Source organism: Coregonus clupeaformis, unplaced genomic scaffold (genome assembly GCF_020615455.1).
Source record: "Coregonus clupeaformis isolate EN_2021a unplaced genomic scaffold, ASM2061545v1 scaf2108, whole genome shotgun sequence".
Lineage (NCBI taxonomy): Eukaryota > Metazoa > Chordata > Actinopteri > Salmoniformes > Salmonidae > Coregonus > Coregonus clupeaformis.
In genome coordinates, this window is record NW_025535562.1 from 8,333 (window position 1) to 27,500 (window position 19,168).

A 19,168-nucleotide genomic window follows, 5' to 3' on the forward strand; every position below is an offset into this window, starting at 1 on the left:
ATCTTCCCTATAGGCCGACATTAAAATACAACCACTGTATGTTTCAATATGGACATCTCCACAGGACCTATCTTCCCTATAGGCCGACATTAAATTACAACCAAAATGCAAACAATACAGTTCTATAAGTGTCCTTGGTTTTAGTTTCGTCTCTGATGCTATGTGTCAGTGTGAATCATGTCTCATATAACATTTATTACATTTACGTCATTTAGCAGACGCTCTTATCCAGAGCGACTTACAAATTGGTGCATTCACCTTATGATAGCCAGTGGGACAACCACTTTACAATTATTATTATTTATTTTATTTTATTTTTTATTTTGTTTTATTTTGTTCTATATATATATATTTTTTGTATTATTATTATTATTATTATTATGGTATAAATTTTGTGATATGGGGTGGGGGGGGGTAGAAGGATTACTTTTATACTATCCCAGGTATTCCTTAAAGAGGTGGGGTTTCAAGTGTCTCCGGAAGGTGGTCAGTGACTCCGCTGTCCTGGCGTCGTGAGGGAGCTTGTTCCACCATTGGGGTGCCAGAGCAGCGAACAGTTTTGACTGGGCTGAGCGGGAACTGTGCTTCCACAGAGGTAGGTGGACCAGGAGGCCAGAGGTGGAAGAACGCAATGCCCTCGTTTGGGTGTAGAGACTGATCAGAGCCTGAAGGTAAGGAGGTGCCGTTCCCCTCACAGCTCCATAGGCAAGCACCATGGTCTTGTAGCAGATGCGAGCTTCAACTGGAAGCCAGTGGAGTGTGCGGAGGAGCAATAGTGAGTTGCAGTAATCCAGAGGCCTGGATTAGGACCTGTGCCGCTTCCTGCGTAAGGTAGGGTCGTACTCTGCGAATGTTGTAGAGCATGAACCTACAGGATCGGGTCACCGCCTTGATGTTAGCGGAGAACGACAGGGTGTTGTCCAGGGTCACGCCAAGGTTCTTCGCACTCTGGGAGGAGGACACAACGGAGTTGTCAACCGTGATGGCGAGATCATGGAGCGGGCAGTCCTTCCCCGGGAGGAAGAGCAGCTCCGTCTTGCCGAGGTTCAGCTTGAGGTGGTGATCCAACATCCACACTGATATGTCTGCCAGACATGCAGAGATGCGATTCGCCACCTGGTTATCAGAAGGGGGAAAGGAGAAGATTAATTGTGTGTCGTCTGCGTAGCAATGATAGGAGAGACCATGTGAGGATATGACAGAGCCAAGTGACTTGGTGTATAGAGAGAATAGGAGAGGGCCTAGAACTGAGCCAGTGGTGAGAGCACGTGGTGCGGAGACAGATTCTCGCCACGCCACCTGGTAGGAGCGACCTGTCAGGTAGGACGCAATCCAAGAGTGAGCCGCGCCGGAGATGCCCAACTCGGAGAGGGTGGAGAGGAGGATCTGATGGTTCACAGCATAACATTAACATAACATTACAATTGTATAGCTAATAGGATATATGTTTGTAGATGGACTGAGGTGGATGAACCTACAGCAGCCAAGGTGATAATGGCTGGGGTCATTTTGGCTTGTTTTTGCTGTTCTCCAAATAGCATTTTAAAGTTTTTAATTGTATAGAAATGCAGTAAATGTCCCTTCCCGGACCTCACTATAACTCAAACCCTGGTTACGGCCCTGGGGACGCCATGGTTACGGCCCTGGGGACGCCATGGTTACGGCCCTGCCCACACCATGTCCTCAGAGACATTATACTATGGGAACAAAACTAAATTAGCTGTTCAACATGTTCCTCATTCATCTACCTATATTAAGGGGGTGGCCTGACCAACAGGTATAGCCACAATATGTATTTTCTCTTCTGTCACTCTCTCTACCATTCATTTCACACGGGCTACAAAAGCAGATGATTTATTTGAGTAACGTAACGTTGAATAAAATATGTTCCTCTTCTTGATCTGGGCCTGCAGGATTCCTGCTGCCACCCGAGCATAACACATTCTATACAACTCACACCATAATGTTTGGTTCGGTTTTTCATTAGAATATGAAATTCGGAGTCTATGAATTGTGCCATTAAAAGTAATAAATGTATGTTAATCTAATGCTGACAATTTCAGAAAAGATTGAAATCTAATTTTTTTAATGATATTGAGGTCATAAATCAGTAAAATTTTTTTGTAGAAAACAATTACACCGCCATCCAAAACTAGGGCTTTGTTAGGAAACACTGCCATCATGTGGTGGGTATTGTGAATTACTACATTTATATCAGAGGAGAGGAGCATTGACAGAGCGCTGGACATTAGTGGTAAAACCAATGACTGTAGAGAGGGGTTGGCTGTTTACCAACAAACCCGATGCGCCCGCATCCAAGAGGCAAGAAACAGACGGGGTTGGCTTACAATCAAAGGACCGTTGACAACATGTTAGCTATATTTCGTATTGCAAACGTTTACTGGAAACATAAATACATTTGCACAATAAAGCACTTGCTTGTCTTTCAAATAATTGTACAATTATTGGTTAGCTAGCTATAGATATAAAAATCTAATCGTATTGGTCTCATACACATATTTTGCAGATGTTATTGCAGGTGCAGCGAAATGTTTACAGTTCAAACCGGTCGGCATACTGCGTCATCACACTCCCTCATCTGATCGGTCGTTTCCCACGAACCGTAAACCGGTACAGTAGACGGGTCTTCTGCCTTCGTGGACGTGGTAACCAGAGACGACCCTAGTTTAGCCAGGCGACCCGGGGGGGAAACCTGGACCTCGGGACAGGATGTAGCTGGGTACACATGCGCACTAGGCTAATTCAGGAGACAAATTGTAGTTTGTATGCCCTGATAAGACTGAAACAAATACATTACAAATATTTAAGGGGAGCGAATCGATATACAATCCCGAAATCAGCTGTAACGGTCAATATTAAAACAAAGCTTAAAACGATGTTTGAGTGAATCTGAACTTCAAGGTGCATCACCACCACCAGCTGGATTGGAGTGTGGGCCAGACACGGGTGTGGGGATCTATTTTCTTACAACTAGATGTGATGCCTAGCTTAGAAAGAATACATTAATGATTCAACATAATAGGTTTGTGCTGTACTGATATAGATTGTTTAACATAACAAGCTGTGATTAATGTGAGGAACCGTTAGGGGGGAGGCTGAGATAGGCTTGTGACTCACACTGCCTCTTTGTTAAACCGCTCAAGGACATGTGTTCTGCAACAAAGAAGGACAAACTATGTCTGAGGTTGCTGACTCGAGACAAGTTGTAAAGATAACAACTAATGCCTGGCAACAGTGAAGCGCCAAGGGGCTGGGACCAGCCTGTGCGCCATCGATAGGTTGGGTAAGTTTAAACCACGCCCAGCCTCTACTCTGACAGGCCCAGCAGGGAGCGGGAACTATCTCTGTCAGAGTATTTAAAGAAGAACTTATAACAAAAGCTCAGTTCTCTGACTGCCCTGCGTGGTTTTTCAGTGGGCCCGTATATACGAACATCATATTTACCATTCAAGTGTTTGCATTAATTAAAATACTAGTCTATTTTAGAAGACGTGTATTGACCTCTTTTTGTTCCAATACCAGATTTGAATTGATGCAACTTATCAATGTGTTGGGGTCGATGAAACATTTGAAGTGGGCCAAGGTGCGATTTGCACATGGAGTTTGGCAATAGGGGGCATGATTTGTTGACTTAATTGCAAACCAAACCCCAACCTCCATTTACTCGTTGTGACGCACTGAGGTTCCTGTTTCATCCCCAGTTAAAGGAAGCGGGTTCTTTTTAGTTCTTGCAAAGACAAACTCCACAGTATAAAGCATTAACATGACAGCGAATACAACACAGCCGGTCCATCTGCACCCGCTCAAAGGCAGCACACTAGAATACCCTGGCCAACAACTTCTTCTTCTTCGATGAGGTTTTACGGCGGTTGGCATCCAATTTGTTGCATTACCGCCACCTACTAGACTGGAGTACAACTCCCTTTATATTTTGCTTGAAAAATTACATTAAAATTAAAATGAAGAAATACCCTACCATCTAACACTACACTCACAAATTCAAAATAATAATAATTATTATTAACACCACCCTACTCCACTATTTAAATCTATTTATTCCTACCTCAACCTGAAAGGATGGGACACCACCACTTAACACACCCCTGTAACTCTTCTGATGTCAAGTCTCGCACACACAAATACCTCTCTGCAGCTGCCACCACAACCTCTATTTTCTTCGACTTACGTTCCATCCCTGCAGTACAGTTGATAACCATTGCTATAAATGCCCCAAATCCAATCTTACTGAAACGTATATCACTTCTTGGTTCATCTCTATGTACTGGTACAGATCTACCCCACTCCTCCACCATCTAATACACACACTCCTCCCCCTTGACCCCTCTTCCTCTACTTTCTTTACTGCCTCAGCATATGACAACTTCTACACTACTCTAACCCTGGAAACCTCAACCTGCCTCTCTCGCATGGGACATTTCTGATCCCCAAGCTCCATGGGCACCCCTACAATTAGCACATCCCACTACTTTCCCCAATGCTACACATTCCTTTGTCTCATGCCCTTCTGCACACTTCTCACACCTAGGAACCTCCCTCCTACACACTGCTGTCACATGCCCATAAGCTTGACACCTGTAACAAGGTAATGTATTCGGCACATTAGCTCGTACAGGATAACTTATATATCCTAACTTCACTTTGTCGGGCAAAGACTCAACTTCAGAACTCAAAAGAACAGACAATGACTCTTCCCGTTTCCCCACTCTCGCCACCGTGTTTGCGTCGCACCAAACGACGAGCATCACAAACACCGGGAATCTTCCCCTTCAGTTGATCCACTTTTACATTTACTGCTACCCCAGTAATCACTCCTTTCAATGGTGTCCTTTTCTTGAGAGCGAAACAATTCACATTTCTGGCCCCCATTTGTTTAACTCTGAGCGCCTTCTCCCTCTGACCAGCAGAAAACTCTGTTTTCACCCACCCTGAAACCACAAAGGGATCAGCCAAAAGGCAAGGGTCCACTATTTCCAAAAACGTCCCTCCTACTGTCACAGACTCATCTTTTTCCTGACCCTCGGTGCTAGCCTCGGGCTCCGAGTACCTCACCACACCTACCACCTCCGATACTTCACCACACCTACCACCTCCGATACTTCACCACACCTACCACCTCCGATACTTCACCACACCTACCACCTCCGATACTTCACCACACCTACCACCTCCGATACTTCACCACACCTACCACCTCCGATACTTCACCACACCTACCACCTCCGATACTTCACCACACCTACCACCTCCGATACTTCACCACACCTTCCACCTCCGATACTTCACCACACCTACCACCTCCGATACTTCACCACACCTACCACCTCCGATACTTCACCACACCTTCCACCTCCGATACTTCACCACACCTACCACCTCCGATACTTCACCACACCTACCACCTCCGATACTTCACCACACCTACCACCTCCGATACTTCACCACACCTACCACCTCCGATACTTCACCACACCTACCACCTCCGATACTTCACCACACCTACCACCTCCGATACTTCACCACACCTTCCACCTCCGATACTTCACCACACCTACCACCTCCGATACTTCACCACACCTACCACCTCCGATACTTCACCACACCTACCACCTCCGATACTTCACCACACCTACCACCTCCGATACTTCACCACACCTACCACCTCCGATACTTCACCACACCTTCCACCTCCGATACTTCACCACACCTACCACCTCCGATACTTCACCACACCTACCACCTCCGATACTTCACCACACCTACCACCTCCGATACTTCACCACACCTACCACCTCCGATACTTCACCACACCTACCACCTCCGATACTTCACCACACCTACCACCCCGATACATCCCCCTCATTCTCTTCCGTTTCTCCTCCTGTCTTCAGCTCACTCTGCTTACATTTTCTACCATTGTTCTTTAACAAACCATCTCCCTTTTTCCCACCATTTTTAACCGACTCAAGCTCCCCCTCTTCCTCCCTCTCTCTCTTAGACCTCCTCTGCCTCTCTTTTTCCCTCCATTCCTCCTCCGTATTCCAGGTATACGTCTCCTTGTGATAATACTGCACTTCTCCTGACATACATCTTGTTCTTGCTTTCTCAAGGGACGCCATTTATGGGGCTCTCCAACCGAATCTTTGTCTGAAGTTACTTCCACTGTATTCCTGGTTCGCATCAGGGGACCCTGGCATCGCTGCCTGCATCTCTCCATTTTCTCATCTTGTTCTTGGCTAAACAGTCCGAAAAGATCAGAGCTCTCTTGCTTCGCCACCATGAACGTACAGTCGTGGTCAAAAGTTTTGAGAATGACACAAATATTAATTTTCACAAAGTCTGCTGCCTCTGTTTTTATGATGGCAATTTGCATATACTCCAGAATGTTATGAAGAGTGATCAGATGAATTGCAATTAATTGCAAAGTCCCTCTTTGCCATGAAAATTAACTTAATCCCCAAAAAACATGTCCACTGCATTTCAGCCCTGCCACAAAAGGACCAGCTGCCATCATGTCAGTGATTCTCTCGTTAACACGGGTGAGAGTGTTGACGAGGACAAGGCTGGAGATCACTCTGTCATGCTGATTGAGTTAGAATAACAGACTGGAAGCTTTAAAAGGAGTGTGGTGCTTGAAATAATTGTTCTTCCTCTGTTAACCATGGTTACCTGCAAGGAAACACGTGCCGTCATCATTGCTTTGCACAAAAAGGGCTTCACAGGTGTTGGTGAAACCATAAGGAGAGGAAGTACAAACCAACGACGCTAGACAGAGAGGAATATGCTTAAGCAAAAGGCAGTTTATTAAACACAGAGATAGCTGGTACTGCTCAAGCTACATGCATGGACCCATTCAGTTGCCTCTTATGGAGACAGTTGAAAAGGGATCAAAAACAGAGTTTTCAGCATTACTTTATACAATGCAACACAAAGGAAGGGGTCCTTCTTCTAGTCCCTTGATTGGTTCCGGAGGCGTAGGAGGCGGGTCTGCTCTGTCCAGAGTAGAAGCCCCATTTTGTGCACGGCAGAGTCCTCTGCCCTAGGCACCCGACCAGTAGAAAGAAAGTGCAGTTTGTGTGTGTGCGTAACTCGTGAGGCATGAGGATGAGTGTGCGTATGCATGGAGATGTGTGTGTGAATGTGTGTATGTTTTCAAAGGAAAGTCTCGTGGGGAGCAACCAGATTGTGGCCTGTGGCGTGGGTGTTGTCCTTGAGAAGATATTGGCTCTGTCCATTGTTCTTGCATAGGAACAGCATTGATTGAAAACAAGCTCCTAACATTAAAATGGGTCATGCACAAGATTTTAGTCAGACCAAGCTATAACATTTTAATATTTACTACGACACAGGCAAGGATATTGCTGTTAGTAAGATTGCGCCTAAATCAACCATTTATCGGATCATCAAGAACTTCAAGGAGAGAGGTTCAATTGTTGTGAAGAAGGCTTCAGGGCGCCCAAGAAAGTCCAGCAAGCGCCAGGACCGTCTCCTAAAGTTGATTCAGCTGCGGGATCGGGGCACCACCAGTGCAGAGCTTGCTCAGGAATGGCAGCAGGCAGGTGTGAGTGCATCTGCATGCACAGTGAGGCAAAGACTTTTGGAGGATGGCCTGGTGTCAAGAAGGGCAGCGAGGAAGCCACTTCTCTCAAGGAAAAACATCAGGGACAGACTGATATTCTGCAAAAGGTACAGGGATTGGATTGCTGAGGACTGGGGTAAAGTCATTTTCTCTGATGAATCCCCTTTCCAATTGTTTGGGGCATCCGGAAAAAAACTTGTCCGGAGAAGACAAGGTGAGCGCTACCATCAGTCCTGTGTCATGCCAACAGTAAAGCATCCTGAGACCATTCATGTGTGGGGTTGCTTCTCAGCCAAGGGAGTGGGCTCACTCACAATTTTGCCTAAGAACACAGCCGTGAATAAAGAATGGTACCAACACATCCTCTGAGAGCAACTTCTCCCAACCATCCAAGAACAGTTTGGTGACGAACAATGCCTTTTCCAGCATGATGGAGCACCTTGCCATAAGGCAAAAGTGATAACTAAGTGGCTTGGGGAACAAAACATCGACAATTTGGATCCATGGCCAGGAAACTCCCCAGACCTTAATCGCATTGAGAACTTGTGGTCAATCCTCAAGAGGCGGGTGGACAAACAAAAACCCACAAATTCTGACAAACTCCAAGTATTGATTATGCAAGAATGGGCTGCCATCAGTCAGGATGTGGCCCAGAAGTTAATTGACAGCATGCCAGGGCGGATTGCAGAGGTCTTGAAAAGGAAGGGTCAACACTGCAAATATTGACTCTTTGCATAAACTTAATGTAATTGTCAATAAATGCCTTTGACACTTATGAAATGCTTGTAATTATACTTCAGTATACCATAGTAACATCTGACAAAAATATCTCATAACACTGAAGCAGCAAACTTTGTGAAGACCAATACTTGTGTCATTTCTCAAGACGTTTGACCACGACAGTCCATACTCCGTCTTTTCGAATCGCCTGCGCGCCTCCTCCGGCTCTGCCCAACAACCAATGAGGGCCTGCCAATTAAGCTGTGCGTCTCCAATCAGATACATATTCCCAATATCACGCACTGAACACGTGCATACCATTTTAACCAGATGTGCATAATAACATGCTGCTTATCTCCTGAAACACTACAGTTCCAAACTGACTCTATGACCAAAATTATCCTATTTATACTTTGAGGTACATTTTGTTTCTGACTCATATCGATGCCACATAGACCGTTTTCAGAAGGATTAATTGGTTTTTAGGGACAGTGGCTCTTTAAAATCTTTAACCGTAACTAAACCCGAACCAAAAATGAAGACCAAAAAACAGATGTATGATTTCATCCATTATTCCGATATATTTTGACTTTGTGGCTGTGTTATCTAGTGGAAACCAACCATACCGCTCTAGGCCTTGATCTTCCGTGGCTTCAACGAGAAGGGGGCAGCCGTTCTCAAACTCTTCAATGTCCCAGCCAATGAAAATGGGAGAAAATGGTCCCTTCCAGCCAATGAAAATGGGAGAAAGTGGTCCCTTCCAGCCAATGAAAATTGGAGAAAGTGGTTCCTTCCGGCCAATGAAAATGGGAGAAAGTGGTCCCTTCCAGCCAATGAAAATGGGAGAAAGTGGTCCCTGCCAGCCAATGAAAATGGGAGAAAGTGGTCCCTTCCAGCCAATGAAAATGGGAGAAAGTGGTCCCTTCCGGCCAATGAGAAGTGAGCCCGGAACTCTCCTCACATGTTACAGCAGCAAGCATGGGGAAGACTGGAACACCGGGTGGAAAGATCAACAGACCCAAAACAGTAAGTTACACAAATAAACTCACTTTATTTTAAACATTTACACCAGTACAAGATGTAGAAGGGTTACTTCATCATAAACTAGTACCCTAAAGGCAGCTCGTTTAACGCTGAAGGTAAAATAACACCAAGAAGGTGGTGTTAGCAAGACGGCTAACTAGCATTTCAATGTAAGCTAGCTACGACGTTGTTATTTCTAGTAGCTACCGGTATGTTACAGTGTTGTTACAATGTTAGCTACAACGTTTGTTAGTTCTGTCAACACTGCACCAAAATGTAACGCTTTATGAACATGTGCGTCAATACCGTGTAGCTCAGTTGGTAGAGCATGGCGCTTTGCAACGCCAGGGTTGTGGGTTTGTTTCCCACGGGGGGCCAGTATGAAAATGTATGCACTCACTAACTGTAAGTCGCTCTGGATAAGAACGTCTGCTAAAATGACTAAAATGTAATACTGTCAGTTATGTGTTACTAGTTAGCTAAAAGCCTCGCTACCTCTTCATGTTGTGACGCGTTGCCTGTTCATTAGGAGCTGGGGAAGAAGCTCTTCAAGCGGCGGAGGAATCTGACCCGTGAGAAGAGGAAGAGACACATCAAGGTGGGAGCTGTGGTGGACAAAGGACTCACCACCATCCACCATCTCAGGAAGAGAAAGTAGGTCCCATACTGTATGGACTTCACACTGTGGGCCAGTGGTTCTCAACCAGGGGATACTTGGCCGATCCACAGGGGGTACTTGAGAATACTCGTGAGACCGGGCAGAGCCAAATGTACTTGGTTGTACAGTCGGGTAGCTTAGTGGTTAAGAGCGTTGTGCCAGTAACCGAAAGGTCGCTGGTTCTAATCCCCGAGCCGACTAGGTGAAAAATCTGTCGATGTGCCCTTGAGCAAGGCACTTAACCCTAATTTCTCCTGTAAGTCACTCTGGATAAGAGCGTCTGCTAAATGACTAATTTATTAATTTATTGTAGATATAATAAAACAGTGGTATATCTCAATGGGTAGAGTAACCAATAAAGGTTGAAGTCCCCGCAGGACAACAAGCGTGAGAACTGCCTACCCAGAATCCTCTCTAATGGGCCTGGGCCTGTATTCTTAGTGTGGTTGTCCAGGATCCCGACCAGATCCTCTCTCTATAATGGGCCTGTATTCTTAGTGTGGTTGTCCAGGATCCTGACCAGATCCTCTCTCTATAATGGGCCTGTATTCTTAGTGTGGTTGTCCAGGATCCTGACCAGATCCTCTCTCTATAATGGGCCTGTATTCTTAGTGTGGTTGTCCAGGATCCTGACCAGATCCTCTCTCTATAATGGGCCTGTATTCTTAGTGTGGTTGTCCAGGATCCTGACCAGATCCTCTCTCTATAATGGGCCTGTATTCTTAGTGTGGTTGTCCCAGGATCCTGACCAGATCCTCTCTCTAATGGGCCTGTATTCTTAGTGTGGTTGTCCAGGATCCTGACCAGATCCTCTCTCTAACGGGCCTGTATTCTTAGTGTGGTTGTCCAGGATCCTGACCAGATCCTCTCTCTAACGGGCCTGTATTCTTAGTGTGGTTGTCCAGGATCCTGACCAGATCCTCTCTCTATAATGGGCCTGTATTCTTAGTGTGGTTGTCCAGGATCCTGACCAGATCCTCTCTCTAACGGGCCTGTATTCTTAGTGTGGTTGTCCAGGATCCTGACCAGATCCTCTCTCTATAATGGGCCTGTATTCTTAGTGTGGTTGTCCAGGATCCCGACCAGATCCTCTCTATAATGGGCCTGTATTCTTAGTGTGGTTGTCCAGGATCCCGACCAGATCCTCTCTCTAACGGGCCTGTATTCTTAGTGTGGTTGTCCAGGATCCTGACCAGATCCTCTCTCTATAATGGGCCTGTATTCTTAGTGTGGTTGTCCAGGATCCTGACCAGATCCTCTCTAATGGGCCTGTATTCTTAGTGTGGTTGTCCAGGATCCTGACCAGATCCTCTCTCTCTAATGGGCCTGTATTCTTAGTGTGGTTGTCCAGGATCCTGACCAGATCCTCTCTCTCTAACGGGCCTGTATTCTTAGTGTGGTTGTCCAGGATCCTGACCAGATCCTCTCTCTCTAATGGGCCTGTATTCTTAGTGTGGTTGTCCAGGATCCTGACTAGATCCTCTCTCTCTAACGGGCCTGTATTCTTAGTGTGGTTGTCCAGGATCCTGACCAGATCCTCTCTCTAACGGGCCTGTATTCTTAGTGTGGTTGTCCAGGATCCTGACCAGATCCTCTCTCTATAATGGGCCTGTATTCTTAGTGTGGTTGTCCAGGATCCTGACCAGATCCTCTCTAATGGGCCTGTATTCTTAGTGTGGTTGTCCCAGGATCCCGACCAGGTGAAGTGGTATTGCAGTATTCTCATGCATCCTAGTATATGGTAGTAGTATCCAGGTCTTTGTTGCTGTGGTCTGAAAGGGTTGTTGTTGTCTCTGCTGTGTGTTGTCCCTGCTCAGCTCCAGCCCCAGTCTGAACGGGTTGTTGTCTCTGCTGTGTGTTGTCCCTGCTCAGCTCCAGCCCCAGGGCCAACATCACTCTGTCCGGGAAGAAGAAACGCAAGCTGCTGAAACAGCTGCAGCACATGGAAGCGGAGAAGGCCGCTATGGAAGGTAAGAGCTTGAATAACTAGACATTTTTATTTTGGGTTGTTGAATCACATTTCCTCTTGAGTAATCATGTGCTCTCGTATCCACTTTTTAAAAAAAGAAGGAAGAACTCTCCAGCTGTCAATCACGATGTATAGTAGCCGAGTTTAGACGCCTCTCTCGCGGTCTGAACCGTCTCCTCGTACGGACCGTAACGTTCAGCCCGGTCCATGTAGGCAGCCACACGTGCATGCATTAATCGACATATGGAGGAAATGTGTCAAACAGGCTGAAATGTAGCTAGTGGAGACGATGCTTTAAAGCCACACTCTGTGGGATGCACATACATTTTAAAGAATGGGGTCACCAACAACATCCTGAACTATGGTGTAAATGGAGAGGAGGTTTTAATGTAGAACTGAACTGATCGTTTCCCTGACGACTGACAGTTCATTATGCTCACTGCTGCTCACCAAACTGTCTTGGATGCATTTAGAGAATCAGCTATAGAATTATATGCGTTTAGAGCATTCACCATAGGACTGTATGCGTTTAGAGCATTCACTATAGGACTGTGTGCGTTTAGAGCATTCACTATAGGACTGTATGCGTTTAGAGCATTCACTATAGGACTGTATGCGTGTAGAGCATTCACTATAGGACTGTATGCGTTTAGAGCATTCACTATAGGACTGTATGCATTTAGAGCATTCACTATAGGACTGTATGCGTTTAGAGCATTCACTATAGGACCGTATGCGTTTAGAGCATTCACTATAGGACCGTATGCGTTTAGAGCATTCACTATAGGACTGTATGCGTTTAGAGCATTCACTATAGGACTGTATGCGTTTAGAGCATAAGCTAGAGGTTTAAATGTTACGTAATGTTTCCTAGAGACTCGGGACCAGTAAGTTATTTATAATGATACAATATCACAGAGTTAGATAGAACACACGTCATCTGATCTGTTCCCCTCCCGTACACCTGGCGACCGTGTCAGCGTGCACTGCGCCCGGCCCGCCACGGGAGTCGCTAGTGCGCGATGGGACAAGAACATCCCTGCCGGCCAAACCCTCCCCTAACCTGGACGACGCTGGGCCAATTGTGCGCCGCCTCATGGGTCTCCCGGATCGCGGCCGGCTGCGACAGAGCCTGGACTCGAACCAGGATCTCTAGTGGCACAGCTAGCACTGTGATGCAGTGCCTTAGACCACTGCGCCACTCGGGAGGCCCAATGCTTCTGGGTTTTAACACGCTCAACAGTTTCCTGTGTGTATCAAGAATGGTCCACCACCCAAAGGACATCCAGCCAACTTGACACTTCCGTCTCGCTTCCGCATTGTCTCCGTGCTGCTGTGCTGTTTGTTGCTACTTGGCTACCTGCCAAACTATTCACGTTTTACTTTTAATAAACGTTTAATCAATCTCTGTGTTCAACAAATTTACCAACTTTTTAGTTTTGTCCTCACTCATCTTTTTTCGTTAAACTTTTTCACCCCGGACGTTTATCCCGAGACAGAAGAGTCATTTTCCTGTGCGTTTTAGCTGCCAACTTTACGTTATTTTCCTTTTTTCCATCGCAACTTTTTTCCCTTATTCAACTTTTTCACTCCGGACGCTTTATCTGGACATGGTTCATCAACATCTTCAACAGCCGAAGCTAAGTAGTAACATTAACATGATGTCTTCTAATTGCAGTCGCTGTACTCATAATATACAGGAGAACGATCGCCTTACGGCGAGAATAGCTGTGCTACAAGCCCAGCTTCAGACGCAATCGTTAGGCAAGGGTAATCTCAGTGTAGGAAAGGAAGAAACAGCGTCTGTGCCACCAGTAAGTACAGACAGTAACGTTAGTATAAATCCCCCCCGCACAGTCCCCGCAGCCGGACAACTTTCTCATGGCTTCTGGAGGGAAATACTGTTGGAATGCTCAACCGGTGTCGCTCATTCAGCCGACAGAAACCTTCAACCGGTTTTCCCCATTATGTAGCGAGTCGGAGTCTGAGTCTGAGTCTTCTCTTGTCTCTACTCCTCCCGTTACGGGGTCTGAGACGCCGAAGGCTCCCACCATTAGCTCTGACAAATTGAAAACCCTAGTCATTGGCGACTCCATTACCCGCAGTATTAGACTTAAAACGAATCACCCAGCGATCATACACTGTTTACCAGGGGGCAGGGCTACCGACGTTAAGGCTAATCTAAAGATGGTGCTGGCTAAAGCTAAAACTGGCGAGTGTAGAGAGTATAGAGATATTGTTATCCACGTCGGCACCAACGATGTTAGGATGAAACAGTCAGAGGTCACCAAGTGCAACATAGCTTCAGCGTGTAAATCAGCTAGAAAGATGTGTCGGCATCGAGTAATTGTCTCTGGCCCCCTCCCAGTTAGGGGAAGTGACGAGCTCTACAGCAGAGTCTCAGCACTTAATCGCTGGTTGAAAACTGTTTTCTGCCCCTCCCAAAAGATAACATTTGTGGATAATTGGCCCTCTTTCTGGGACTCACCCACAAACAGGACCAAGCCTGACCTGCTGAGGAGTGACGGACTCCATCCTAGCTGGAGGGGTGCTCTCCTCTTATCTACCAACATAGATAGGGCTCTAACTCCTCTAGCCCCACAGTGAAATAGGGTGCAGGCCAGGCAGCAGGCTGTTAGCCAACCTGCCAGCTTAGTGGAGTCTGCCAATAGCACAGTCAGTGTAGTCAGCTCAGCCATACCCATTGAGACTGTGTCTGTGCCTCGACCTAGGTTGGGCAAAACTAAACATGGCGGTGTTCACCCTAGCAATCTTATTAGGATAAAGACCTCCTCCATTCCTGCCATTATTGAAAGAGATCGTGATACCTCACATCTCAAAATAGGGTTACTTAATGTTAGATCCCTCACTTCAAAGGCAGTCATAGTCAATGAACTAATCACTGATCATAATCTTGATGTGATTGGCCTGACTGAAACATGGCTTAAGCCTGATGAATTTGCTGTGTTAAATGAGGCCTCACCTCCTGGTTACACTAGTGACCATATTCCCCGTGCATCCCGCAAAGGCGGAGGTGTTGCTAACATTTACGATAGCAAATTTCAATTTACAAAAAAAAAATGGCGTTTTCATCTTTTGAGCTTCTAGTCATGAAATCTATGCAGCCTACTCAATCACTTTTATAGCTACTGTTTACAGGCCTCCTGGGCCATATACAGCGTTCCTCTCTGAGTTTCCTGAATTCCTATCAGACCTTGTAGTCATAGCAGATCATATTCTAATTTTTGGTGATTTTAATATTCACATGGAGAAGTCCACAGACCCACTCCAAAAGTCTTTCGGAGCCATTATCGACTCAGTGGGTTTTGTCCAACATGTCTCTGGACCTACTCACTGCCACAGTCATACTCTGGACCTAGTTTTGTCCCATGGAATAAATGTTGTAGATCTTAATGTTTTTCCACAAAATCCTGGACTATCGGACCACCATTTTATTACATTTGCAATCGCAACAAATAATCTGCTCAGACCCCAACCAAGGAGCATCAAAAGTCGTGCTATAAATTCTCAAACAACACAAAAATTCATTGATGCCCTTCCAGACTCCTTCTGCCTACCCAAGGACGTCAGAGGACAAAAATCAGTTAACCACTTAACTGAGGAACTCAATTTAACCTTGCGCAATACCCTAGATGCAGTTGCACCCCTAAAAACGAAAAACATTTGTCATAAGAAACTAGCTCCCTGGTATACAGAAAATACCAGAGCTTTGAAGCAAGCTTCCAGGAAATTGGAACGGAAATGGCGCCACACCAAACTGGAAGTCTTCCGACTAGCTTGGAAAGACAGTACCGTGCAGTACCGAAGAGCCCTCACTGCTGCTCGATCATCCTACTTTTCCAACTTAATCGAGGAAAATAAGAACAATCCAAAATTTCTTTTTGATACTGTTGCAAAGCTAACTAAAAAGCAGCATTCCCCAAGAGAGGATGGCTTTCACTTCAGCAGTGATAAATTCATGAACTTCTTTGAGGAAAAGATCATGACTATTAGAAAGCAAATTACGGACTCCTCTTTGAATCTGCGTATTCCTCCAGGGCTTAGCTGTCCTGGATCTGCACAGCTCTGCGAGGGCCTGGGATCGGGAGAGACACTTAAGTGTTTTAGTACTATATCTCTTGACACAATGATGAAAATAATCATGGCCTCTAAACCTTCAAGCTGCATACTGGATCCTATTCCTACTAAACTGCTGAAGGAGCTGCTTCCTGTGCTTGGCCCTCCTATGTTGAACATAATAAACAGCTCTCTATCCACCGGATGTGTACCAAACTCACTAAAAGTGGCAGTGATAAAGCCTCTCTTGAAAAAGCCAAACCTTGACCCGGAAAATATAAAAAACTATCGGCCTATATCGAATCTTCCATTCCTCTCAAATTTTAGAAAAAGCTGTTGCGCAGCAACTCACTGCCTTTCTGAAGACAAACAATGTATACGAAATGCTTCAGTCTGGTTTTAGACCCCATCATAGCACTGAGACTGCACTTGTGAAGGTGGTAAATGACCTTTTAATGGCGTCAGACCGAGGCTCTGCATCTGTCCTCGTGCTACTAGACCTTAGTGCTGCCTTTGACACCATCGATCACCACATTCTTTTGGAGAGACTGGAAACCCAAATTGGTCTACACGGACAAGTTCTGGCCTGGTTTAGATCCTACCTGTCGGAAAGATATCAGTTTGTCTCTGTGAATGGTCTGTCCTCCGACAAATCAACTGTACATTTCGGTGTTCCTCAAGGTTCCGTTTTAGGACCACTATTGTTTTCACTATATATTTTACCTCTTGGGGATGTTATTCGAAAACATAATGTTAACTTTCACTGCTATGCGGATGACACACAGCTGTACATTTCAATGAAACATGGTGAAGCCCCAAAATTGCCCTCGCTAGAAGCCTGTGTTTCAGACATAAGGAAGTGGATGGCTGAAAACTTTTTACTTTTAAACTCGGAAAAAAACAGAGATGCTTGTTCTAGGTCCCAAGAAACAAAGAGATCTTCTGTTAAATCTGACAATTCATCTTGATGGTTGTAAAGTCGTCTCAAATAAAACTGTGAAGGACCTCGGCGTTACTCTTGACCCTGATCTCTCTTTTGACGAACATATCAAGACTGTTTCAAGGACAGCTTTTTTCCATCTACGTAACATTGCAAAAATCAGAAATTTTCTGTCCAAAAATGATGCAGAAAAATTAATCCATGCATTTGTTACTTCTAGGTTAGACTACTGCAATGCTCTATTTTCCGGCTACCGGATAAAGCACTAAATAAACTTCAGTTAGTGCTAAATACGGCTGCTAGAATCCTGACTAGAACCAAGAAATTTGATCATATTACTCCAGTGCTAGCTTCCCTACACTGGCTTCCTGTTAAGGCAAGGGCTGATTTCAAGGTTTTACTGTTAACCTATAAAGCGTTACATGGGCTTGCTCCTACCTATCTTTCCGAGTTGGTCCTGCCGTACATACCAATACGTACGCTACGGTCACAAGACGCAGGCCTCCTAATTGTCCCTAGAATTTCTAAGCAAACAGCGGGAGGCAGGGCTTTCTCCTATAGATCTCCATTTTTATGGAACAGTCTGCCTACCCATGTGAGAGACGCAGACTCGGTCTCAACCTTTAAGTCTTTACTGAAGACTTATCTCTTCAGTAGGTCATATGATTGAGTGTAGTCTGGCCCAGGAGTGTGAAGGTGAACGGAAAGGCTGGAGCAACGAACAGCCCTTGCTGTCTCTGCCAGGCCGGTTCCCCTCTCCACTGGGGTTCTCTGCCTCTAACCCTGTTGCAGGGGCTGAGTCACTGGCTTGCTGGTGCTCTTTCATGCCGTCCCTGGGAGGGGTGCGTCACTTGAGTGGGTTGAGTTACTGACGTGATCTTCCTGTCTGGGTTGGCGCCCCCCTTGGTTTGTGCTGTGGTGGAGACCTCTGTGGGCTATACTCGGCCTTGTCTCAGGATTGTAAGTTGGTGGTTGGGGATATCCCTCTAGTGGTGCGGGGGCTGTACTTTGGCGGAGTGGGTGGGGTTATATCCTTCCTGTTTGGCCCTGTCCGGGGTTTCTTCGGATGGGGCCACAGTGTCTCCGGACCGCTCCTGTCTCAGCCTCCAGTATTTATGCTGCAGTAGTTTATGTGTCGGGGGGCTGGGGTTAGTTGGTTATACCTGGAGTACTTCTCCTGTCTTATCCAGTGTCCTGTGTGAATTTAAGTATGCTCTCTCTAATTCTCTCGTTCTCTCTTTCTCTCTGAGAACCTGAGCCCTAGGACCATACGTCAGGACTACCGGGCATGATGACACCTTGCTGTCCCCAGTCCGCCTGGCCTTGCTGCTATTCCAGTTTCAACTGTTCTGCCTGCGGCTACGAAACCCCTACCTGTCCCAGACCTGCTGTTTTCAACTCTTAATGATCGGCTATGAAAAGCCAACTGAGAGACCTGAGCCCTAGGACCATACGTCGGGACTACCGGCCGTGGTGACTCCTTGCTGTCCCCAGTCCGCCTGGCCTTGCTGCTATTCCAGTTTCAACTGTTCTGCCTGCGGTTATGGAACCCCTACCTGTCCCAGACCTGCTGTTTTAAACTCTTAATGATCGGCTATGAAAAGCCAACTGAGATTTATTCCTGATTATTATTTGACCATGCTTGTCACTTATGAACATTTTTGAACATCTTGGCATGGTTCTGTTATAATCTTCACCCGGCACAGCCAGAAGAGGACTGGCCACCCCTCATAGCCTGGTTCCTCTCTAGGTTTCTTCCTAGGTTTTGGCCTTTCTAGGGAGTTTTTCCTAGCCACCGTGCTTCTACACCTGCATTACTAGCTGTTTGGGGTTTTAGGCTGGGTTTCTGTACAGCACTTCGAGATATTAGCTGATGTAAGAAGGGCTATATAAAATAAAATTGATTGATTGATTGATTGACACAACTATGGGAAGCATTGGAGTCAACATGAGCCAGCATCCCTGTGGAACGCTTTCGACACCTTGTAGAGTCCATGCCCTGACAAATTGAGGCTGTTCTGGGGGGGGTGGGGGGGCAACTCCGTGATTGGGAGTCCCATAGGGCGGCGAACAATTGGCCCAGCGTCGTCCGGGTTTGGCCGGTCTAGGCCGTCATTGTAAATAAGAATTTGTTCTTAACTGACTTGCCTCGTTAAATAAATG

General features: G+C 46.0%; 1 protein-coding gene across 1 annotated transcript in view; it reads left to right on the forward strand.

Moving 5' to 3' along the window:
• Positions 1-9,288: 9,288 nt before the first annotated feature.
• LOC121559278 (uncharacterized protein C11orf98) overlaps positions 9,289-19,168 on the forward strand; it is a 13,583-nt gene continuing 3,703 nt past the window's right edge. Inside the window, exons 1-3 of the mRNA XM_041872569.2 lie at positions 9,289-9,364; positions 9,891-10,015; positions 11,892-11,989. Coding sequence (XP_041728503.1) covers positions 9,317-9,364; positions 9,891-10,015; positions 11,892-11,989 — 271 coding nt within the window. The 5' untranslated portion in view covers positions 9,289-9,316. The remainder of the gene's footprint in view (positions 9,365-9,890; positions 10,016-11,891; positions 11,990-19,168) is intronic.